This window comes from Trachymyrmex septentrionalis, unplaced genomic scaffold (assembly GCF_001594115.1).
Source record: "Trachymyrmex septentrionalis isolate Tsep2-gDNA-1 unplaced genomic scaffold, Tsep1.0 scaffold16, whole genome shotgun sequence".
Lineage (NCBI taxonomy): Eukaryota > Metazoa > Arthropoda > Insecta > Hymenoptera > Formicidae > Trachymyrmex > Trachymyrmex septentrionalis.
Genome location: NW_017304758.1, coordinates 5,060,884 through 5,087,149, shown reverse-complemented (window position 1 = coordinate 5,087,149; position 26,266 = coordinate 5,060,884). Strand labels below are relative to the sequence as shown.

The 26,266-nt window shown below is 35.7% G+C and overlaps 2 protein-coding genes across 3 annotated transcripts in view; one reads left to right on the top strand and one right to left on the bottom strand.

Moving 5' to 3' along the window:
* LOC108746054 (phytanoyl-CoA dioxygenase-like) overlaps nucleotides 1-26,266 on the top strand; it is a 100,659-nt gene that overhangs the window by 47,841 nt on the left and 26,552 nt on the right. The gene's annotated exons all lie outside the window — the stretch shown is intronic.
* On the bottom strand, nucleotides 1,349-22,552 carry LOC108746052. 2 transcript variants are annotated; one of them, XM_018482562.1, is made up of 10 exons: nucleotides 22,169-22,552; nucleotides 20,843-21,222; nucleotides 13,384-13,445; nucleotides 7,028-7,230; nucleotides 6,153-6,430; nucleotides 4,814-5,257; nucleotides 4,062-4,265; nucleotides 3,395-3,645; nucleotides 3,188-3,318; nucleotides 1,349-2,588 (listed from the first exon to the last, which is right to left on the bottom strand). In XM_018482562.1, the coding sequence occupies exons 2-10, from the start codon at nucleotides 20,930-20,932 to the stop codon at nucleotides 1,474-1,476; spliced, it is 2,778 nt and encodes a 925-aa protein (XP_018338064.1). In that variant the 5' UTR covers nucleotides 20,933-21,222; nucleotides 22,169-22,552; the 3' UTR covers nucleotides 1,349-1,473. The 2 variants fall into 2 exon arrangements, with proteins under 2 accessions (XP_018338064.1, XP_018338065.1); XM_018482563.1 differs by lacking the exon at nucleotides 22,169-22,552 and adding an exon at nucleotides 21,570-21,748.

Here is a 26,266-nt window from a genome sequence, read left to right as displayed (position 1 = left end):
TCTTCCGCGAGATCCGTATTTCCTTGTTTTTTTTTCTTTAGTAACTCCTTACGGATTATGCCCTGCATGCCGACCATGAAGATTAAAAACTGACAACTTTTGTTGAATCAGCATGATGGTGTTATGATAAATGTTCTTCTAAGAGTTGTGTAGTAACTTTGTTAATATTAAAATATTTCTCTCTATTCATCTAACAATAAACGATTTAAGTGCTTATATTGCTTTAGTATGAGAGTATGAGGGAATACGATACGAAAATTGAGATAACATCCGCTAGACAAAATCAACAGCAAAATTGAAGTAAAAATTAAACATTTAAATTGATGTAAAAAATGAAGAGAACATAAAAAAAAGTAAATAAAAGCAAAAAGATTTTTTTAAAATATTTGATTAGGATATTTTGGGGACATAATAATCAATCTTATGTAATTTCTTTTTCATAATGAATTCATTGGAAAAACTCGATGAGAAAGATAGGTTTATTAGAAACGAAGATTTTTCTTAGATTATCCTATTTTCTTAGATTATTGGAATATACTTAATTATTGTATGTAGAAGAGAATGATTGAGGAAAATATGTTACATCATATAGCATGTATGTTCAATATAAAGCATGTATATTTACTAAGAATTTGCAGAGATCTGATTGTTTGTTCTCCCTATTACGATCGTATGGGAAAATATTTGCCTCTCGATGTGATCTAACGCTAATGGAACAACTCAATTTCTTTTGCACTACATGAAAAATATTTTTCCAAATCCAAGTTTTCCTACAAAGAAAAATAAAAGCATTGCTTATGAGAGAATGTCGCATCCTATTGCTTGATTTTTATCAGACTATTGCTTATTTTCGGAACTTTATTTACCTTTTGCCACATTGTGCGCATAATTTTTATGCGTTAAAAGATAATGTTATATAAAATTTTTTTCTTCCGTATTGTTTTAGACGAATTTAAAGTTTCTTTACTAATTTTTAACAGAATTAAACGTTAAGTTAAAAACTTTTTTTCTTCTAAATATTATTATTTCTTTAATATTAAACATTGAATAGTTAAATGTTATGTAAAAATTTTGCTATAATAATATTTTTTACATATTAAATTAAAAATAAAAATTTGCACTTTATATAGAAGTTAATTCGCGAGTGATGATTTATTTAGTCATTGGAAAGAAAAATATGACTATATTTATGTTTATCTTCCAACGCAATTTCCTCAAATTTTCATATCTATAATTTTTTATGACAGCTTGTATAAAAATACATATAAATAAAATATGGAGAATAGCAATGTATGTTATACTTTTATCTTTATTTTTTATTAATATATAATTACATGGTTATTAGCTTATACCGATCGTGAATTAATGTATTAATTAAACATATTAACAATTTATGTGGCACAAAAATTGTAGGATTATATTATAAACGCGCAACAATCACATAACAGCGGAAAGATTACAAGATCACGTAATCTAAATAAGTCTGTCATTAGGACCAGGATCAGGATTTTCGTGATAATTATCTATAGTCCTGCTTGACTCCTTCGTAACACCTAAACTTTTGTTCTTTCTTCGTGGCGGTGTAGGAATTTGCTCCAAATCCTCCGCTAGGTTTTGAAACAATCTATTAGGTTTCGCGGGTGCTTCTCCCACAGAACTTACACTGTCCTTCGTGTCAGTCGCGATGCTTTCGAAAAAATCAGTGCTTGATTCTAATTTCGATTTAACGACGGAATCCTTGAAATCAGGTCTTGTCGTCTCATCTAAATTTTGTTCCGTTTCATTACATGGCGATTCCTCATCATTTTTCAAATCAACGTCCATCATGACCTTTTCTTCCCAGGTGCAGAAGGACACTTTTCTTTTCTTCGGTGTCGATATCGAATCTCCAAGGGGCTGTTCTAAAGACACGGATAACCGATCTGTTTTATGCTCAGACGTACTATCGACTAGAATGCCATCGTTAATTGAACATTGATCTGACACATTTCTGTCGATCACATTGTGTTTCTCTACAGGGACGATTTCCGGCTCGAGAAGCTTTTCCACAGGAGTCTGTTTACATTCCTCGTTCGTGCTCTCTCGCTTTGTGATTTCGTCAGACTGATCTTCCTTCTCCAGCATATCCGAAAGCGCTACCTCCAACTCGGTGAGGCTCGGCGTCATCGAACTGAGATTACTTTCGTTACCTACCTCGTCATTTAAAACCTTGAGCAAGGTCGAATGATCATTGTCTAGAATCTGGGCTTTGATCTTTGGCTCCGGACTCGGTGGTGGCGTCTTTATCCGCTGATCCTGGTAATCTTTCTTCAATTTGTTCGTCGCATCCTTGGCCAGCTTTTCATCGAAGAAATCGACGATCTCTTCGTCGACTTCCTCCAGCATCTCCTGCGGCAGTGATTCCTCCGATATCGTTCTGATTAACTTGTTCGTTACGTCGGAATGTGCACGCAACTCCTTCGACTCGTACGGATCGTCAAATGGCTCGCTCTCGTTCGACAGGCTACGGCCGAAGATCAGTCTCGATTGGTCGGATCGATCGGATTCTCGGACAACGGCGCCGTTCCTACAGGACCCCTCGATCGTATCTGCCAAATGGAACGTCCGCGGTTTAACTAGTCACGTACGCGAATAGTTGGGTACCTTCTACACTCTAGACGATTACCCGACCAACCGGGATAGAATTCAAGAGCGAATAACTGCATGGGATTGGAAGGGGCGTGGAAGCTGCGGTCGGATATATATTCGGTTTACATAGTCGACGATTTCTTGTAAATAGAGAGAAGAATTTCACTCATCATCACTTTTTCCCCGGACTGAGATTTGTTTTAAATCATTTTCTATAGAACTTTGGAATGAAGAAATTGCGGTGAAATGTTGAGAAGTTAAGAGAATTTATAATTAAAGACATTTATGGACTAAAAATTATAATTAAATTATATAATTATTATCAATAATAAAGATCTTTTCAGGATGCTAAATTATAAAATACATCAATTTTTGGCGTTATTTTAAATTTCAAATTTCAACAAGTTATAAAATGAATTTCTTAATACGTGCATGCATTAATTGAGTTCTTTTAATAAACGTGTTATAGATCCGTAGTGTGTATATACATATATATATATATATAAGTATGTTTGATCGATATTGTTATATTTAATCGTAAATTGTAAATATATTTTACCACAAATCGAGCGATGAAGTGCTTCATTTAGAAAAAATGGTTCTCTACGAACTGGCGAAGTTTCTAACTCGCAAGTTGATGATATTTGACAGATTTCCGACATCTTAGGAGGATCGAAATATTTTAATGATCTAAAATAAATTGATCGCATATTATGCTACGGATTAATCTTCTATGTAATTTGTACTGGAAATATGATCTTAATACCTGTTTTGATCCGCTAGCCAATCATCAGTATACTTCGATTCTCTACCGGAATCAATTATTGGCAATGCTACCTTGCCGAAAGATTCAGGTTTCTGCAATGATGAAGTCATATCTTGAACACCAGAGATTTTCATCTCAGTCTCTGTTTGCCCGGCTTCAACATTTCGTGAATGGTCAACAACATCAATACCTTCGGAAAGTCCTGCACTTTCCGCAAGTTTGTTGTTACAGCTTTCAATCCGCGACGTATTCTATAATAATGCATATTTAAAATATACGAATTAATCTAAATATATTAATTAATTAATTTTTTCACTTTATATAAAAAAGTATTTCAGACATTTTTTACTAGAAAGTGCAGGAAAATGAAGTTACAGTTGCTTGAAGTTTGAGGAACTTTCGTACCGAAACAATATTACATAACTCAGAAATGATATTACTTATAATTTTGCCATATAAAGAGATATACGGTTAAAAAAATAATTTTTTTAATTAGAACGCCGAAATGTCCAGCGATGAAAATAAAAATTCGTGAATATTCCAAATCTACTCTGCTTTTGAAAGCGAAGATACGTTTCTTAATGCGATTAGTTTCTTCGTCGGAATACCAGTGCTAACTGGCGTCAGCTTAATATCGATTTCAACGTGGCTCGCTTTGTAAACGTACCTCGACAGAGAGACGTTGGTTCGAATCGCAATTACTGATGTCACTGAGGTCCCAATCCTCCAATTTACTTGGATCGTACTTCATGAATCTGCCATCGATGACCTCGTTCTCGCTAGAGCCCAACTTCTCTAGCACTTGATACAGCGACAGGTGCTCCATGCTACCACGTCGCGGGAAGTAGTCCTCCAAACATACACTGGTCTTCTATAATCAAGAAATAACACAAGTGCAATCGTCGTCTCATTATTAGTTCTATAACTCTCTTGGTACGGCAACACAGCGAAACAAATCAAATCAAAAAATTGATGGAAAGAAATATGAGGAAACATGTACAAAACGTGACTTTATCAAGATATCTCTTTTATAAAGTAATAAAATATCATGACAAACTTTATTCACACGCCAATTTTAAAGAAAATTTGAACGATTGTTTAATTACAATAGTAATTGTGTAATAATATAAAAAAATCTAATTATGCGACCATAATAGTTTTCGTTTAATTGTTATATATATTTTTAATATATATAACCTCAATATATATGTATTATATGTATATACCACGATTAGATGATTCGTGTCTGGTGTATTTCTTTTCTTTGTAACAGCAGAAATACTTTAGTTTGCCGCGTTGTGTGTAATATAAAGGATCGGAAAATCATCATGTGTACTAAGAGTTGATAGATAGGTCGATGTTTCAAAATTTCTGTGTTTGATCTACGAAATGAAATTATGGAGACTGATTGTACGGAACCTCGGAAAAGGGTGATAGGAAAGATTCGGCCGGAAGCGAGACAGTGCTGCTCCTGACGGGTCTCTTCGATTTCATTTTTTCTTCTATTCTTTCCTCGTCCTGCGCCATGCCTTTTACAGGATGCCTAGACACGTCCAGCTCATCGTAATTCGGCAAGCTAACGGTGCTATAGTTCTTCGTCCTTGTATTTGCTTCCGGTCTGTCGTCGTCCCTCGAGGAATCCCTGATCCGCCTCTCGAGCTCCTTCGACTTTCGTCTATCCTGGCGATTAGGAGTCGAAGAGTCCTTGATCGACTGATTCCGGGCGAATCTCTCGTATTCCTCGTTCTCAAGAACTTTCCGGTGATGGTGGTTCGACTCCGAAGTTCTCGAAGTTTTCTTGTCGGCTGGCGTCCTTTTGCCGGAAACCACCTCGCTGGATATTATCCTTCCGGTGCCATTAACCTATCGAAGGAAGTCGTTATTTTCGTTATCGAAGTCGAATAGAGCAAGGAATTCGAGATTAGCATAATTCCCAATAGTATGCTATATATTTTTTTTCATTTGTTATCTTCCTCGCATAAATTGGACGGTGCCATGCAGAAACGAATTAATCTATTAATATGATTTTTAACAAATTAAGTATGTAATAATAAGAAAGTATATGGTATAATAAGAGTGTAATAATAAATATGTCACACATTGCAGCATGCGTTACTTTCTTCTTATAATTCTACATAAAATAAGTAAAATACTGTCGTAAAAATTCTATAATTTAAATAACATTTGAATAAAATTTGTTTCGTTTAATTTCTAAAACTTAATTTGTATACAATACGCTTCATTTTCAATATGCTTTCAATCCCAACAATACGTTTTATACTCGGTTTTATATTAGTATCTTTCTTTTGTTTTTAAATCTTTATTTTATTAACTTTTTTATTTATTACAAATTAAACATTTTAGAAATTTTCTTTGCTAACTTTTTTCTTGTCCCATTAAACAATATGGCACGATAACATTTAATAACATTTGATATTCCACACACGTATTAGGTATACGGATATACAATTAATTTATGTTTCTGCAAAATCTGTGCTGATTAAAATTGGACAGGCGAGTTTTACTAAAAATAAAAACCATTTCGTAATTACCATTTACATAATTAATAACGTCATGCAGTGTGATTGTATGAAGAACATTATATATAATTTACATTATTTATCAAAATTAATGAAAATGAAAATAAGCTATTGAGTGTTATTTAAATATAAAAATTGTGCAATACCAAAATAATGATATATGGCATTGATTCGGTGGCTGACAGGCTAACTTGAAGAATTACGATGAGCTAACTCGCCTTATGTTCGTAAATCTCTTTCGTCTTTCGACCGTCGTACTTCGGATCATCCGTACAAGTCTTTTCCGTTCCCCACGTCTCGACTTCACCATTCTGGTTGTTATTCGTCTTCGGCGATCTGACCGAGAAATATAACGGTTCCTCACTCGTATCGCCGCGTCTCAAATTATTGGTCACGTTCTCAGGAATCTCGTCCGGTTTTGGCGGCAAGGGCCTGCTCCTATTTCTTTTTTTTCGTCTCGGTGGTGGCACAGGAGTGACGTCCTTCAGATTGGCACCTGCGATGATACATTTATTCGAATAAATGGTTATCGTGCGCTTGATGTATCTATTCTGTCCTATATAACGACGTTTTGTAACATGCAGATTGAACGAATTTAACGACTTTAATAATGCGAACAATATCAGTGGCCGTTACTGGGGGCCATCGTCGCAAACGTTAACGCGACTCGTTAAAGATCTACGTAGTGTAGCAATAAATTATGCGGGCTTACGCCCGCGGACAAGAAACGGAAGAGAGGGCCGTTCGCTGACGTCGCTGACGGTTAAATTTGCGAGAGAGTCAGAATCCTGCTCGCACATTCCTGTTACGGCTTCATAATCCGAGTTGAAATTGCGTTCCATACGAGACGAAAGGTAGAGACAATATTCGTATAGGCAACAATTTCACGCAATGTCACGACGTAATTCAATCTCATCATTAAAAAATTTTAATTAGACACCTTTCATCTTTCTTAATGCATTTTAGATTCCGCTGCGCGCCGCGCCGCGCCGTAATTTCATTTTTTGTTTCGGTCCGGCACACGCGCTTTCGGCTCGTACTCGGTAACGATCCACCAATTGCTGAACAATCTGGCGATAAATTGTGAGCTTACAGTTGAATGTAGGTGTGACAGCGGGACGCAGGCTAGTGTCGACGATCGAGTTCGTGAGAGTTGAGTCCGCTCTAGGCGGGCTGGGTACTTCGAGATTGACGTCCACCCAATCGCTAGGATGAAAGGGTCTGTCCACAGAGTCTATGCTACGTCCCCTCGTGAGCACTTCCCTCGGTGGTGAACCGGCGTATCCTATTTCGGAACTACGCAGAAAAGATTAAGTTGAGCCTCTGCTTCCTAGCTAACGTGCTCTATAGCTCGGAACGTAAATATATGACAGCCATGGCACGAATAAATTTGATACGTGTAATCGATCATCGTGCGAGTATATACTGCATTAAGTTTGTGTGAAAACCCATTGCCATATGGGTTAACGATGAAGACTACACAGTAAAAAATTTTTACAGTGTTAAATTTAACACATTTCACATGTCCCAAACGGTTCACCCAAATTTTTGTGTTAATTTAATATATAAGATGAATATGTTAGAAAGTAACACAAATATCATGTCAAAAATTAACGCAAGAAGCGTAACTTTGACACAATTTAAATAACAAATTATAATATCAAACTGACACGTTTATAATGTTAAATTTATCTAACTGAAATTAGATGTTGTTTTTACATTTTTGGTTTAGACGATGCCTCTGTGATATTTAACATATGCAATATATAGATTTAACAGATATTTACTGTTACAAAAAGAAAATAATACAAAATATCCGTACCTTTTTACACATAAAATATGTAACTAGTTGTACAGAATATATTTCTTCTAAGTAAAAAATTAACATTTTCAATATATTAAATCAACACACACATTTTATTTATTTATTCTTTAAAATGTATATTTTAAAATTACATTATTTTTATGTTATTTATTTTTTTACTTACATAAATACTTACAAATTGTGTTATTTTAACACTGAAAAATGTTCAATTCTATTGTAATTTAACATAAAATATTCAAATAGCACAATCATATTATGTCAAATTAAAATTCGAATATATTAAAAATTCAACACAAAAGATTTTAACAAAGATTTGAGTGAACCATTTTTAACACAAATACAAAATGTTTTTTATTGTGTAGTCACAAGTAGTTAAAGAAAAAAGCTCGTATCAGAGAAGAAATAGTTTTTAAAAAGCACTCAGGTGATATCGCTGCTTACTTTTTCAAAAACCACTACTTTTAAATTTGTCAGAAAGTTTTTGAAATTCTTGAAACGTTTCTTGAAAAAACTCTATTTCTCTCTCAATTATCAATATAGATAATACATACGCAATTTTGTGCCGATTACCAAATGTTTTACATATAAGATTGGATTGCATTAGAGATAACTAATTAAGTGGCATAGTTATAAAATAATATTTCTTTCATTAGAGAACTTAAATCTGTATTTTTTCAAACACAATTTTTCCTATATATAATATTTGTCATTGAAATGATGTACAAGCTGAATCATACTGTATCGTTTAAAGGTTTTTTTCAAACTTCATGTAGTTTCTTGCGAAGCAGAGGAATCTATAAAGAAAAAAAAAAAGAAGGAATATGAGATAAATTTATATTCTTTCGTTGATGTCACAGCAAGGATGTGCAAGCAGTCGACTGTTAATTCTGTGCCACTTTCGAAACAATTTGTGTTCATCAAAAACTACAGCTCGATGCACCGAAATAATCCGGAATCGCTACGGCGCTACACATAGCTTATACGGTTTATCGCAAATGCATTCCGTGTTTCTTCGCGTCCCTTGAGCTGTAACTCTTTCGGGACGCGAAACATTACCGGAATTTCTCTCATACAGTCTCCTGCTCGTGCACGAGAGTGCCTTTCAAGTTCATATAAAATACTTCCAGTACACGCGAGCGATTTCAAAATATCTATAAAGAAGAAAGAATTCCGTTCGTCTCTCCAGAATTTATCAGTGATTTATAGTTACATCGAACTAGTATCAAAATATGGAGTAATATGACAAAATTTATATTATTAAATTCTTTCTAATACAGTCATTAAATGAGTTATAACAAAAATTGTTTTCTTTAAGAAAAAGAAACTAGTAATAAATATTAATAATGCTTTTTATTTAATATACCATTATTGTGTGCAGAAGAAGTAACAATAAATCGCGTCTATAAAGAGGAACGAAACATTCTCTCCTAATATATGTTCGAATAAGATAGAACTCATGTAAATATAATAAAAAATAGATTTATTTTTATTTTAACGTTTAGAAAACATTATGAATAATTAATTGATCGATGTTTTATCCTACTTAATGGATATATATATAATATATATATGCGTGTGAGTGTAGGCAGGATTGCTCGTTCTACACAGCGAGGGACCGTAACAGCGTGTGACACATGCAGTTTATTTACTATGTTAACCCGCGCACATATATACGAGCTGGTGCATCGTAATTTATGCCTCAGCGTGCGCGAATAATTTACGCGAAATGATCATCCTCGTTGTTCTTGCGGGCTCAAGTGAATTAAAATTCACATTGTTGGAACAATTTGTACTGACGAGCGGATTATTATAAGCATATCTCTATTGTGCTCGCGTGTTTTATCAGAGTATATTCATAAAATGTGCGTTATTATCAACACGTATGTTTCAATCGACGATTTTTAAGGTTCGGTTTTTATCATGTCAAGAGATTCGTCGATTTACCTTTAATGGGATACACTCTTCAGCAATTTTTTGCTAATAACACGTAAAGTGATAAAATGTTATTACATTAAACGCGAAGTTTTTCATCGCTTAATTTCACCTTTACCTGCTTTAATGTGAAAATAAACAGTACTATCTACGTCGTTAATTACAGTAGTTTGATGATAAACGCCGGTTCAACGTCAAGCAGCCTAACAGTGCACTATGAAGAATATCTTGCCAGTTACGAAACTGCTGTGAAATTACTATGTAATTTTTTTTACGTGAACTCGTTTCACTCGTTATACGGGAGTTATTAATCAATTTTATTGGCGAAATAATACTTTCGCCATCGATAACTCGCGCAGATTGAAATTGACAAGTAACTTTGTCGCGCTACACACTACATAAAGTTTGAAAAATATTTCTTCTTAAAAACTATTGTGTGTGTGTGTGTATATATATATATATATATATGTATATGTACCCATTATCTTCAATTTCTCTTGGTATAATTAAAAAATTATTTTTTATATCGTAATTATATCAAGTTGGAACGCTATAATGTGTTAATTAATTGAAATATATGATTGGAAACAAGACCGTTTATGTTAAATACATTACTTTAGATACGAAGCGCCACTCCGGTCAGAATGTTAAAATGTTGGACTGCACTATTGCGAAAAATATTGCCTCGGCCGGGAGTCGAATCCGGATCTCTTGCATTCCGTGCGAGCAATAAGTTTATTACAGTTTTTTAAGATTTGAGAAATTTGGGGGGATTATTAATATTTCAGATTAATTGCGTTGAAAGTCCGACAACCATATTGTCATTTCTGAAAATTAATTCATTTAAATGAATATATACAGTAGTTCAACACCTTAACATTCAGACCGAGTAGCGCTTCGTATCTAAAGTAATGTAATTGAAATATTTTTATTTACATTGAAATTATAATTTATCAATTATACCTTGAAAATGAAACTTGAAAATAGAATAATTGTATCGATCCAAAATACAATATTTTAATGAATAAAATCATCTAATATTGAAAAAATATTGAACAAATTAATTGCGAAAAGTCGTTAAGTGAAAGTCTAAAACCTGTAAAATGTTTGATAAGCTTTGCTCGTTACACTTATATGAGTACAAATATTCATGTACTACTGTAAGTCGTAATGTGATATGAGAGGAGAATGCTTGTGTAACTACATAATATGTTTGCTGATAATAAATTAAAAATATTAACTCGTCATGTGCGATAGCGAACCATTCACCTGTTACTATCGCGACAAAGTTATCGATTGATTTAATCTTTCTCCCAGCAAGGCAAAAACATTTAATGGACGTAGTCACGTGTACTCCACACGACTCAAAAAAAAAAAAAGATCGAAGAGAAAGTAGATTCTTTTGAACAGGTATAATTGAGCAGTAGTAAAGTCTAATATAATTCTCATAAAATATGCATAACAAGCATGTTCTCATTCAGATTTTTAAACAAATTACTGTCACATTAACGTATGCTATTCATTAATATAGGACTTTCAATATTGAATTTTATGATGATTGCTGTTAAAATATCCAAGAAGCTAAAAATATATAAAAATCAATTTTTGTACAGAAAAATACATTAATTTAGATTAAAATTACAAAATTATTTCTTTTATCATATTTTCGCTGTGTATAACAGAAAGCTTCAATTTAGCTTACTCCACTTTTACAACTTATTTTTCTGATATACAATGTATATAAATATGTATAAATATATTGAATATGATAATGTTGGACTCTGTCTGCTTTTGTATATACACAGTAGTTTTTAGACTTGTGGGTCTAAAGGTTCTACTGATCCTAAAAAGGAATCAGTGGAACAAGGCGTAGGATGAGAGCAAACTAAAGCGACAGACCCACGCTCGATCATCGCCGTGTGGATTCACTGTCACGCGGCCTAAAAGCTGTCTGAATATAGGATAAACCTGTCACACAACCTAGATCCTTTTCCACAGTAACGAGAACCAAGAGACCGTCGTCCTGCACGCAACGTGCCACGCATTTTACATGTAACGCGTCCGGACTCCAAAAAATATTCCTCTGTCGAAATTCGATTCCTCTCCTTTCGCAATCGACACGTTACAATAATCCGGAATTCAAACGAATTGAGTATCGCGTATTATCAATAATTTCCCATAGATACATCATAAAAAAAAAACATAAATAGGACGATGAGATATTAATTATTCTGCGTAGACTTTTATTTTTTAAGTAATTTGCAATCTGCGATTATGATATGATATCATTATTGTGCTAACATTGATACGATTCTATTATGAAATATTCTAATCGTATCAAAGAAATCTGTTATCAAATATTTCGCATGATAAAAAAAAAAAAGAATCAAACAGAAATAGTAACGAGCAATTCTTATTTCTTTATTCGAAAAGAAAAGGAAAAAGCCTTTTTTCGTTCGTTAGTATAAAGAAATAACTCTAAATCATAATTTATTTTTTTCTTTAATTCAAATTGCAGACTCGTGTGGAAAGATTCAAAGTGAAAGCATTCCGACCTCGCAGTTTTAAGAGGAAAATTACTGAATGTCTAAATGTTAGCTACTTCGATTTCTCCGAAGATCGACGAACTGATTGTAGCGCTTGTGCGCATATGATTGAATTACGAATAGTGGCAAGGTAGAAATAAAAAATTACGTTATCGAGTATTACGACGCAGCGTTCGCCATTCGCTGACACGAGAGTGTGACCATTTAAGGTCGAGTCTGCCACCTCTCTCAATTCATTGTAAAGTTAGGTTCACCTTCGACGCTTACGCGCTAGGTCGTTTAGATTTCACCTCGAGGCTGTTGCCGTCGCATCAGGAAATTGCGTTCTTCTCTCCTTACGTGCGATATATCGCGATTTATTGCACGATCGAGAAAGGATCATAATCGTGGTACTAAGCGCGTTTCTATTGCGTGTCAAAAAGATAGCATCGTTTATTTTAATTACAACATGTTGTTGCTGTCTGTAAAACGATTTTTTAACGTTACATCATCGTTTATATTGTATTATTTATATCGAAGAAGTAATTGCCTGATATACGCTTCGTAACGTTGCCCGATGATGTCCAATTGTATCCGTAATATAACTTTCGTGCCGTAGTATTCCAAGATTAGCGGAAAGTGGATGTGTAACACGATTACTTGTCCATTAAGCCAATAAGCTATCGAGTCGATTGTCGAGCTCAAATTAGCGGACCTCCTTTCATAAATTCTCTTTTGTAACATATTTCCTGTGTGTGAAATGATGGCATGTACGATAACATTAATCGCATTAACGGTATGGGTATAACACAATTTTTTCGGTGGATCATCAGGAAGAAGCCTCTTACCGCGTTTCACTTTCTGTTAATTCAAGTATCTCTCCGGAATTAATATGATTGTATCAATTATAATGTTCCTCGATCGCCTCTAAGTGATTATCTCCGACCCACGTTCTCGCGCAATTAACAGCAACGGTGATGCACGCTCTTGGCAATAACCGTCAGCAAAATTACAGAGCGAGGTAACTCTTAAAAGTCGACACTGAAATCCTATTACTTATACTATGTCCAGTAATACTTGCGTGCAGCTTTCCATGATTTGCAATCGCAAAATGCATGAGTAAGGTTTGAAGAAAAAGAGAGGAAAAAGATGAAACTACGGGCGTACCTCGTAACTCTCTGCGTGGCGCCTCCTAATACCGAGCCTTCCTCCTTTAAACTTGGATAAATCTGCAACAGAAATAAGCGCGAATGTGTTATACTTTGTCGTTCTACATTCCTATGAGAGTTTAAATGAAGAGAAAAGTACCGTTTTCATTGTTAAATGGATACAGATTCTCATTAAGTTGTAGACTGAGTAAAATTAATGAGAACATATCTGGAACGTCGTGAGGGAAAGAGAAATATATGCATGAAGTACTGTAAAATAAATTTATCTAACGATAGAAAAGCGGTTGATTAAAAATGTATGAATTCCGAAAAATTTGAAGAGAGAACATTTTTACACGACAATTTTAATTGAAGAAAAGGAAATACTTTTCGCATCATTTCGATAACGAATTAATAAATATATATTTTGGCGACGAGATTCAATGAGTTTACCTTATAAAATATGAAGATGAAGAGAGAAAGTCGGAAACATTGCTTATTTAGAGTTTCAATGCTGTCGTAAACAATGATTTTCAAGTGTAAAATAATGGTTTACAATATCAAGCATGAAGCATGAAATAATTGCGTGAGATTAAGCAAATGATTCTATCGACTCCGTTTCGTCGAATGGCTTATAGGTAGCACCATCGAGGATTAATAAGTCATTAACAGCATAATTACTCCGACGCGCCCTTAGGTTGGGAGAATACGAGGGCAATTCTCTCCAGGCGGGCGTTGAGACGCGAGGTGGATGAAGGATCGTCGAATCGATCCGCATGGGGAGCCGATTAAGCTAATTCGCATTACCTGGCTCATCGGCTCGTTTACTCGACCGAAAACCGTAGACGCAACCGATTGTGCCCTAGAAATCCTTTTTGAAAAGTTTGCGGCCGCGAAAATCCCGCATTTTTGTGACTGGCGGATTAAAGATCGCCCGTAAATCTTGTAGGTAAAGTAGCTGCATCAATTTTTTTTCTTTCAGCTTACTCTTACAATTCTGAATGAAATCTCCGCTCTAAAATGCTGGAGGACGACTCTCCATAATTCTTTCGGAGCAAACGGAATTTTTCGTTGCAAGATATTGCACAGAAAAGATTTGACTTTGAAAAATGGCATTTTCACTAAAATATTGTGTAAAATTTGCTTGGTAGGGGAGAAACATTTCTTCAAGGGATTTTAGACGACCGCAATTTTAGAAGTATCTTTCAATGACATACGCATGCAACTTGAAAATTAAATATTGAACGTAATTAGTATACCCAATTAGCATGTGCTCTGTATGCAATTAGTGTTAGCTTGCTACTTATTTCTCGATAAAATTAGGGACTATTAACAAAATTAGAAGCGTAATAAGCGTTAACTAAATTAGAGACATCTGCAATGTTTAATAGAGGAACTGCGATAATTTTATATTTAGCATTGTATTACGGCGAGCTCTCTCGCGAAATTATTTGCAACAAGTAACGATAATGGTTTCCAAATGCTTGCGTTGTCTTTCAATTTAGTGGAATGCCCCGAAGACGACACAAGCAATGAGCTTAACGGAAACACGACTTGGTCCCTGACACTCTTGTCGAAGGATTACACAATCGGCGGCCATCCTGTGCGAATCGCGTTGCATAATACCGTTTGTATCCTCGCGGTACGCGAAAACACGATGGCGTGTAAGATGTGTGAGTAAGCACCAGTGAGCTCAATACTGTTTCATCGTCTTTACGATCGGCCTTCAGCTACAAGATATCTCAGATGACTCGCCCATGTGACGCGTCGAACGTTTCCAGCACGTTGAACAATTTATTTCTTTTTCTTATTAACGCGAATGTACTCTCGACACAACGCGAGATTCGCTCGATGCCAGCAGTGCAAAAAGATATCTTCTTTTCAAAACCCTTCGAACAATTATTATATTGTTATATATAATATTTGACCTTTTAATAATTCTCTTATTGAAAAAGAGCAGGATTATATTCCGATGGGTGTGGATAATGCCATTTCAAATGCCAGGCTTATTCGTGAGGGGGAGGGAAAAAAACATCGATCGGAATCGATGCGTAGCGGTCAAAATTGTTATTTCCTTCACGCCACGATAATTTTAATAATTCGAAGGCGTCGAGCGAACTCTGATCGAAACGTCATTTTCTGTCGATTTTTTGTTCACGTTCGAAAACGAAGAGCGAGCGAACGCGTGTGCTTTTTTTCTTTTCATTAACAGCTGTCGCAACAAGATTCCATTTTCCCGAAAAAAAGATTATTTTCTCAAATTACAAAATCGTTTAAGAAAAAACAGCTGTTCACACTTGTGAGACAAAGTTTCTTCATTTTTATCTAATTCAATTACATAATTTGAACTTTATTGTATGTATATAATTCGTAAACAGGGCTACAAAGAAGCAAGTCCTCGATAGTTCTACTGGACAAACTCGGGCAAACGAATGAAAACTCAGTCCATGGCAGGTTAATCGGAAGTAAACGAGCCAGAAGGAAAGGAGGAGGAACGATATAGTTTCGACGTAATATAGATACGTTGTAAGTGCCGCGGCAAATAATAGAGTGTTAACGAGATTAAACAGGATGAGAGAAGCGTCCTTGCATCGATCTCGCGCAGCACGGTGAGAAGATGACAATGTATGTTACCTTCCACTATACGTAAGTACGTATCCACGTATGCTGAAGCATACAGCCCTTTGGAAATCGTACACGTGTCGCATGGCCATTCCTCTGGGCGCGGTTTACATTGCAAATTTGTCGGGAAACTTCTCGCGCGCGAGAACATACGTTGCCCAGCGGGCCGGTGAACAAAAGTTATTTTGCCGATTAAGTTACGCCACGAATCAGGAACCCGAATCGCCACTGTCCGAGAGCATTGTTTCAGCGACACGTTGTTCGCGAAACGCATTCGCCTGGTCTTTCGCTCGGCGAACTATCGCTGGCCGGCTATTTGCAAAAGTGTGGTTGCAAATTAACGTCCGTTCTTGCAGAAATAATATAATCTGATTAGAAATCCAAAACTTATCTTGACATTTTATTAAGGAAATTACAAAACGCGCGCGCGTTGAACTCGTTGTACGAAATAAATCTCGACTCGTATAGGTATTAAATTTCCGATCGTAAAGGATTTTTCGATCGATGGGAACTCTTGCATAACTTTGCAGCACCAGAAATGAATTGAATCGCATGGCGTGCGTGCGAGGGAAAAAAGGTGTGGATTTCCTGCCACGCAAAATGAATGTAACGAGTGCACTAGTGAAGAGATCCTTCCTTTCTCGCTTGTAAATGCATTTTGCACGATGGTTGTTTCGGCAAATGTCAATGCGGCAAGAAGTCGAGTCCTAGCGTGAAATCTGCGCGCATTACGGCACCGGTTGTTACCAAAGTTTTATTATATCTTCGTGACAGTGGGCAATTTTCTGGGTTCCTGCACAAATATCTAATGTAACTTTCACTATCTATTAATAATACAGTAGCGTAGGTCGATCGGCCAACGTCTACCTCCGTGAAGCTGCGATTACGTTGCCAAGGCGCGACGTCTACGAATTGTCTTTTTCGATCGCGGGATTATTTAACAAAATTGAACGAGTGCAAATTTTTTTAAGATTGCATTAGCATCTGACAAAACTCGGTTCGATGTATAATTTAACGATATAATACAATTTGTGTAGTAATTTGTCTTATATATATAATATAAAAACGAAAACTTATAATAGTTTTTGTAAAGTAACAAAACTGATAAAACTGTTGCATCTTGCTTGATTACGTAACTTGTTAACACCGCAATATAAACAATTATGTATTTAAATTAAAAGTCACAGCTTTATTTGTAATCGATTAACTTGGCATTTTATCAAAACTAATGCAATATGTTATTGCAAATATTCAAGTCTTTATATTACTTTTTTATCGTCTGTAAATTTATATGCGAAGATTTATATCTTCAGTGCTGAGTTAATTAATCAGACGGTATACTGCAGAATGTTGTAATAATTTCATTAAAATCTACGGATAAAAATTCATAAGTTCTATCATTACATTTTAATCAACTTCGTACATCACTGAAAAGTGCAACGCGAGTCTGGAAGAGATTTTAAGTTCTGACACATTGATTATTCATATGAATTCATAAGAAACCGCAAGAAAAATCTACTGATATGCAAATATCATTTGGTCCGCCAGCATACAGTGCTACGTTTTATGTAATCTGTATTCTACTGCTAGAGCGGTACTAGGTACCGGTGTTTCAATCACAAGTACATGGTGTATATCACGCAAACGTAATGGTATTCACATGATTCTATGAGCTCTCGTATACATGGTGTACGCATACATACGCAACTAAGGATGTTACGTTTTCCATTTCGACGAACTCATGCATAACAGTGATATTAGTAACATATCATTAACAATTCAAACCAGGTCGACTCGTCAAGGTTTCTTCGGGCTGATATATTCATTAATTTAACGTAAATCTGGGTTAGATTTATAGACAATGTCGACAGTAATTAGTGTCGAAAAAGTAATTAGCGGCAAATTAAAGCTGTTAAATTGTTCCTGTTAGACAAAAGGAGGATTTTGTAAGCCAAAAATTTGAAAAATTTGAATTGTCTGAGAAATATAGAACGGCAACTGGAAAAAAAATATTGACGTACCGAAAATTATAATATAATATATTCTTGAAAATGAGACAATCCTTCAAAAATAGAATGTAGAATAATATCTTCTTTTTTTTTTTTTTACGATGTTGTGATTGCGCCCACCATTCTCCTAATACGTATGGATACGCGTGTACATGCATATGAATCAGCAAAGCATATTTTTTAGTCATGCTAGCAAAATAGAAATTATGTCCTCAATGTTGACTATGCGATAAGGAAGCAAAGACCGGAAACTAGTTGAACGAACTCACCCTGGAACCGGTCAGTAATCATGTTTCCCCGATAATCTTAACTCACCCTTGATAGAGATAACAGCGGACTAAAAGTAGTCGAGACAAAGTTCCATTGCATACTTATCGGTCTAAATTGCACCGTTAAAACTTCCTATTTCGATAATCCAAAAAGCATAAGGCATTTCATATTATAGGTACCAGTTTCGAGTTCGAGTTTCTAGGTCGTGGTCGTTGAGACGTACGCGTTGCAGGTGCAGCGTAATTGTGCAAATACAGATATCATATCAATCCCGCAATTTTACTGTGAATACGGCGTATACAATTCCGGCGAATCCGGAATGCCGCACGCGACGAGGTACGAGTACGTACAGGATGAATAATACGCGCGTTCGCGGCCTACGTCATACGAAGGCACAATTTAATCGCGTCTAAAAATATCTCGATGAGATCGCAAGTTAGCTCCGGTGCAGGTGCGAAACAAACTGTTTGCGACGATTTTTTGCCAATCGACGATTTATAGCGTGAGCGTACCAGGAAGAAAAATACGTATTAGCGTATACAAGAAACACACAGTCATAAAAAACAAAATTTAATGTTTGATCTGGAAATTAGACTATGGTATTCTTATATATTTTGACGCTCTGAAACGGAATGTTTAAATTACTCCATCGCATCACAATTTTGTTTATCAATGGAAAATAGCTCGATTTTCGATTATTTTTTAGAGCCATTTATGGCCTGGTTTTTAATGTACAACCTGAGGTAAAAGAGAGAGAGAGAGTAAATTCAACAATAATATCAAGCTGATAGGTAAAAAATACTGAAAAATCGACTACTTTCCGTCGATATAAAAAATTGTGATGTAATAGAGCAATTTTTGGACTTCAGGTAGGATTTCAGAGCGTCGAAGTACACAAGAATACCATAGTATCTAATATCCGGATAAAAAAAATTTGTTGCGTGTCTGTACTGTCAAATACGATGCAACGATTGTTACGTTAGCATGTACAATCTACATAATTTACATGACTTTTCGGTACAAAAATAGAAAGTTACGCTGTGAAAATATTCGAACAGAGTGAGGAAACAAGAATATTTGGAGAGGAATAATACTTGTGTTTGCAGCACGAATATTTTCCCCATTTTGCCCTGAAGGCCGGTAATTTTCTAGTGAATTGTTTTTAACATGAATATAGCAAAAACCTGTAAATATCCAATGACGACCTCGCGATTCGATTTTTTCTCGTACTATTTCTTACACAAGAAATCCTTGACATGCGCTACGTTTTCTCGTTTAACACCGAACTTATCATACCTTATCTAAATGATTATACACCACGCGCATGAATTACTTTTCTCTCTCTCTCTCTCACGCGAATGCGATTTACCGATGACCATCTGATTCTAAAGTGATCACTTTTTAACGCCAAATATATATGTATAGCTGCCCACAGCTATTTGCAGCAGAAGCGGAAACATCGTCAAAGTGAATTCTGAATAATAAATAAATAATAAATAATAAAATCGAAATACACGACCAAGATCGATGAAAACAATAATATGAAGCGTAAAAATTATTATTGAGAAAAATATATCAGATGTATATCGCAACTTTGGAACTTATAAATCGCGAGGTTCGATTTAATTCCGCAAACTGCGCGTGTCACTTTCTTGAAAGTTACGAGAAGGATACCGTTGAATCACAGTTTTCCACTTGGAAGATACGCTTATTAATCCCTGTAATATAATTTATCGTATCTACACTGTCACAAGTAAAAGCAGCAAGTCGTTAGTAATTGCGATCGCATCCGCATACCCGGGATTCCAAATTAGCGTAGGCACGCACGCCTAACACGCGTTCGCAGATTTGTGCAGTCCGTGCAATCCGACCGTCGTGTATGCGTGTGTACATATGTATATATATATATGTTATATAATAACGAGGACGTACGTATCCGTTTCAAGTGCACGAGGAAACCAGCGGCCTTCTCTCTGTGTATGCTTTTTATTTTCATACCGCTTCTCATCGCTTGCTCACCAGAGACGCGACCGACCGGCGCGCCTAACAATCGCGTAAAATTATAATGCAAACAGATGTTTTCGTGATACACCGCGAATACGAGAGTCATCGCACAGTTACACAAGTTAGATTATTTGCCACGGATGTCGGACTATTCCCTGCAGAACTTGACGCCTATAAAGATATCGACTGTCTTTGACTCTTCACCACATATACAACTCTTTATTACTCTAAACTTAAAGGGATCAATATGAGAGTTTGAACGATTATTTTCGACGTGTTTATATAAAGTATGCAAATACTCATTATAAATGGGGGGGGACAGAGAGACAGAGAGAGAGAGAGAGAGAGAGAGAAGCATAAAGTCCAATTTACAGAATAAAATAATAAAGCAAGCGATTTTCAGACTGGAGTAAAATATTCATGAGGTTTCATCGCGAGCGTTTGCATAAATTACATTCGCGCACGCAGAGCTTGTTAACGAATCACTCGCACGTCATTGATCACAAACACATGATTAATTATCGATTAATGACTGACTTGAGCAAGAAGTGAAACATGTTCTCCGTGACATACCCGATGCGCGCATCGTACAAAAACTCGATCTAACGGAGACTTGGAGTCCTGGGCCTTGGAGGTTTTCTCCTTACACCACGCTTGACCCATTTTTTTTTTCCTGCAGCCTCTCCGGGCCTTTCCTTTTCCAATCAAATCGCTCGTACGGCTGCCAGAGTGGTTCCTTTCAGCGATAAGACTAGGTAATGTAGGCCATCTTCAGATCCGTTCTTTGTGACCTGCCGCAATCGACGTGTTTCCTGTGTTCGACGGCACGATCGGATCTCTCGTCTGAATCCTCGAATGTAAAAGAGAGGTCGGCGTGGCCCCTCTCGAGGGAAATGAAAAGAAGGCGTTGAGATCGTGCGCGTCCACCCGATGCCGTGACCTCCTCTCGCCGTCTGAAAGAGAGACAACGAAATATCCCATTGATCTACTCTATTCTATTCGTTTCGCATGATAATCCCTATAATTATAACAACGCCGACATTTTTCAGCTTTGCGATGGTGGCCTGTCCCTCGGACATTTAAATTTAAAAATAGCAGACAGGCGAAAAATATATGTTAATCTTTTTGTACAGTTTGAAGAAAATGCAACGATCTTTTCAGGAAATGTAACGAAAGTGTAACCAATTTGGCTTGCAGTTGCTAATTTTTGTTTGATAATTTCCGCAATGATTTGTTGGTATGAAATTGGATTTATGGAAGAAACTTTTTGTTTACTCGAGGTCTTAGTATATATACGTACGTGTACGTTTGGTAAAGTGAAACTGAGAATCATTCACTTATGCAATTAAACGCAAAGTGAATTAGACTGTCGTTGGGTATATTATAGATGGACGGATGAATATTCGAGTCATCTTGCTCTTTCCATGAATGGACGTACGAGTCGCGCTGGCATTGAGACTGCAACGCGGTCTCACACCTTCTTACCGAAGCCGCCTTCTTACGGATGCGTCATGCGTGCTTGATACTCGCGTACATACGCACGTCCTCGTGTGCGAGTAATGCGCGTAAAGTACTACCCGAAAGAAATCACGAGAAAGGGGGAAAAACGGTTCATTGCACTTTCTAAACTGCAGCCGATGGCGTTACGGTGGCGTGTGCACCTGTTCAAGCAATCACGACCGTGCGCGCGAGATTATCGGATCTGAATCGCACGATGTGCGTAGAAAGTCTTCGGTAAAGTCGTTTCAATAACGGTCCTGATAAGAGATAAAAGCCCGTCCGAGAGCAACGTCTGAAAAATGTCGGTCGGTCTCTCTCTCTCTCTTGAACGTAACGCAATTATCGATATGCCTTTCAAAGATCCGCGCGCCATTCGAACCGCGTTTGGTTCCAACGTACCTTTATTCTTCTCAGATAGATCAAAGACCGTCCGCGTTATCAGTGTGGTTTATTCAGGCACGCGTCCCGTCGGACGAGCAATCTCAGCTGTCAGCGGCTACGATGGATCACCTGTGAATCACGCGCGCGAGCACGAGCAACGGGTTAATGGTGACGGGGCATAGCGCGACACTGCGACTGCGACTGGCGATCGCCGCTACGAACACGCGGCAACTGGTACCGGTCGGTCAGACGACTGGTAGCACTTTGCAACACCGTATTCCGTATTCCGTAGACCGTGCGTACTCTGGACAGTCGGGCACTGGCACCAGCACCAGCGACATCAACATAGCAGTACCGCGCGCGCGAACGGAGATGGAGGCATGCAGGCGATCAGACGCCGCGCCGCGCCGCGCCGCGGCCCCGGTACAAACGCTTTCTATAAACCGCAGCCTCCGCTCTCGCGACGGGCCCCATCGCTCCAGCGAGGAGATCGGCGGCGAAGGTTCTTCCTCCTCTACCTTCTCCACGCCTTCCTCCACGTCCTTCGCGCTCTCCGCTCCGCGACGAAGAGCCACGGTACACACACGCAAACACACACACACACACACACACACACACACACCTCTCTCGATCTCTCGATCTCTCGATCTCTCATCCGCCTCACCTCTTCGGCCCGCGTATCTCTGATAGATTTCCTACCGGGGGGGGAAATCCGACCTCCTACTCTCTCGCAAGTTCTTTCTCCGTACACTCCCAGGTGCACCTGGGATTCCACGGTTTCCTTTTCCCCTTTTCTTATCCCTCTCTTTCTCGCAATAACCTCGCGACAATCGGTGCCTCCTCCCCCGTCCGCGCCCCGTCGGTATACACTTGTTCTTTGTCCCGCTTCGGGACATTGTGTTTCCCTCGTCATCGTTTCCCGCACATTGTCCCGCCTTTCGAGAACGTATTCTCGAGAAATTTTACGCGCTAACTTGGCTACGTTGAGAATTGTCTGTTTAAACTGCTTGTGATTTTTATATATTTCTATGTTAATTAATTCGATGAATTTCTCGAGAATATAGAAATCTATGGCGTGTTATTCAACAGGTTGTTTTAACCGGTAGAAATCATACGAGCAAAGAAACTTATTACTCGGACTTAGCACGTGACACGTTAATTATGTAATGCGAGAGTCTTGGGAGAAAAAAAATATATGAACTTATTATTGAATTTATTGTTGAAAGGTGTGCCGAATTTGTTTCACAAAACATATTTCTCATACTTATAAGCATATAAATAAATACTAATAGTTTGCATACTACTGCCTGAACGTATGCTATTTCAGTGCATAACTACTTTATGGTTGCATTCTTACAGGCGCTATTAATTATGTTGATAAGCGAAGGGTTGATTAACGAATCTACATAGATTACTTCTTTTTCGGTCAAAAAGAAAAATGTATCATTTATGTATTAATTTGTTAATTTATGATAATGTTAATTTATGATTAATAAGTTCAATCTTTGTACAAATAAATATTAAATATTATATACGCAAATTTTAACGAATCATTAACGTGCTACATGTTTCAACTTGTATCAATGTTGGTTTTTGTAGCAGAATTTAATTTAAATTTTCTAATTTTTTATATTAACATTTTGAGAAATTTCAGAATTTTTAAATTACAATGATAAAAATGATGGAATTAACATGGTGGACATGTGCAATGCTTTGATATATAATAAAACATATAATTTATACATATATTATATGTATAATATATTATAGATTTATTATAAATTTGCATTTATTATATACAGTTGACAAATATAATAAACATATAATATTTATCCTATTATAAGTATCATCGATATTGGCAAAATTTTTAATAAAATACTTGAAAATAATAGACATTTTTCTGTTACATAAACCATATTTAATCTAATATAACCAAACTTGAAAGAATTAAAAAATTAAAAATTTAATCAAATAATTCCAACATGGCAAATACATGCTAGAGATACGCAATAATACCATGCCGTATGAAATATTAATTATAATCAGAAAAATTATAAATATTATATTTTGCAAAAAATATTGAAACTAACAAAATCATGCATGTAATATGCAAACTATTAAAATTTGTGTATGTGTGATAATTATTCATACTTATTGCAAAAATTTGATCTTATATAAATATGAATTTTTCTTTTTAATTACTGAAAGGAATAATATGTGTAATTTTTATTCTACAATTTAGACTTAGAATCCTTCCACTGTGTATGATTATATTTAAAAGAAATTTTTAACAGTATTTTATGATATGTACATATTAATGATATATAGACAGCTTCCTATTATGAGATAGTGGCGTTTCTGCTAAACTAATAAACGCTATTTATCAGTTTCACCATGAATTTATTGCTCTTGGATTGAAAACTATTTAAATTCAAATTACATAGAAGATTCATTATTAGATCGTACCTGTAGTCGTTGTAAAAAAGATTTTAGAATTTAGATATCTTCAAGTTTCATTAATAAGATGAGTCTCTAAACTTTATTTATTACTTAATAAGTAAAAACATATTTGATAATAAATTCTTCATGTAGTGATAGAGTAAGATTGTACTAATAGAAAAATACGCAAGCGGCCAAACCCAGAAGCAAATGTTGACAGCATCTTCATTAAAAGTGTCTTTCTCTACTGTTCATTTTTATTAATATAAATTAACTGTAGTAGAAAAGTTCCATTAGTTCCGATAGCATACATTTATTCACGTTAGTCGGTGCCAAGAAATTTTCCAGTATACACTCAGAAAATTTTATAACATGTAACTGCAATATGTTTAATTAGTTAAAAATCTTTAGTGCTTTTCTATTCTAGACGAACTTTCAGTTTGTACTTTTTATTATTCCGGACATTTAATATCTCTTATGGTACCATTGTATCAAAAAATTTATGTGTAATAAAAATGATTTTTATAATTCTAAATTTTTTATTATATTTAAGAAAGCATGCCTTTTATTACTTCACAAAATAATTAAATTCTAATCAAACAAATGATAATATATTTTAGATAAAAGGCCAAGTTCAGTTTTAATTGGAATCCCAGTTTTAATCAGTGCCATTTTTTGTTTTGCAATTTGCTAATTAACTTTGTTACGTTATCTTTTTCAGACGAGAAGTTTAAACTTCAAAATATGTTAATGTAGAATATATATATTACCGAAATCCTTTTCAGAAGTTCAGAAGTCGAAAGAGCGAACTGGCTATCAATATCTTCCATAATAAAAGCCATATATTAATTATAAAAACATATATTTAAAGAAATCTTTATTGAGTTATATGCAAAATATATGATAAAATAGTACGCAAAAATATCTTAACATATAAGTAATTTAACAATGTTACAATGTATCTTTAATTTAAATACACTGATTGCATTGGTTCTCGGTGTCAGGTTTTGCAACACAATAAATGAGGATATCTAAAATGTAAATAAAGATATAAATATAAACCTTTTTAACGTAAAATCTCATAATTATAACTTCTTAATAACACTGCAATTATAAATCTGTTTAATTTAATGACTAATTTAAGTTAAAATAATTAGTTCGAATGAGAGAGAATAGCAATATTCATTCGTTTAGCCGAAATTCCTATCACGTTCGGTGCTTTATGTATAACGGCGGTTTTCTTAGCACGTGTGTCGTTTTAACAGCTTATACTCGAATCAGGGATGCACCGTAAGATATCTCACGTTTCCTTTATTGCGCATCGTCGGTCATTTTCGCCTTCATCGACTCTCCTGTGAACCTGTAAATGGCCTTATATTTTTCTTAGAACTATGCGATATATGTTCTCTCCTGATCGTGTTCCACAGATCACCGCGAATTTCGTAGTCTGCCATCTTCAACATAGTTTCTTACAGAGTTTACAATATCTCTCACCATATATGATATATCCTGATCTTAAAATGCACTCGTTTTCTTACTATTGTTATTTTTGATAATTATGAAATTAAAAAATGAAAGTAGAATATAATTTAGAATACAATATAGTTGTACATACAATTCTTGGTATAAGATATTCAAGGCATATATTTTTTATATTTAAATATGTAGTATATATAA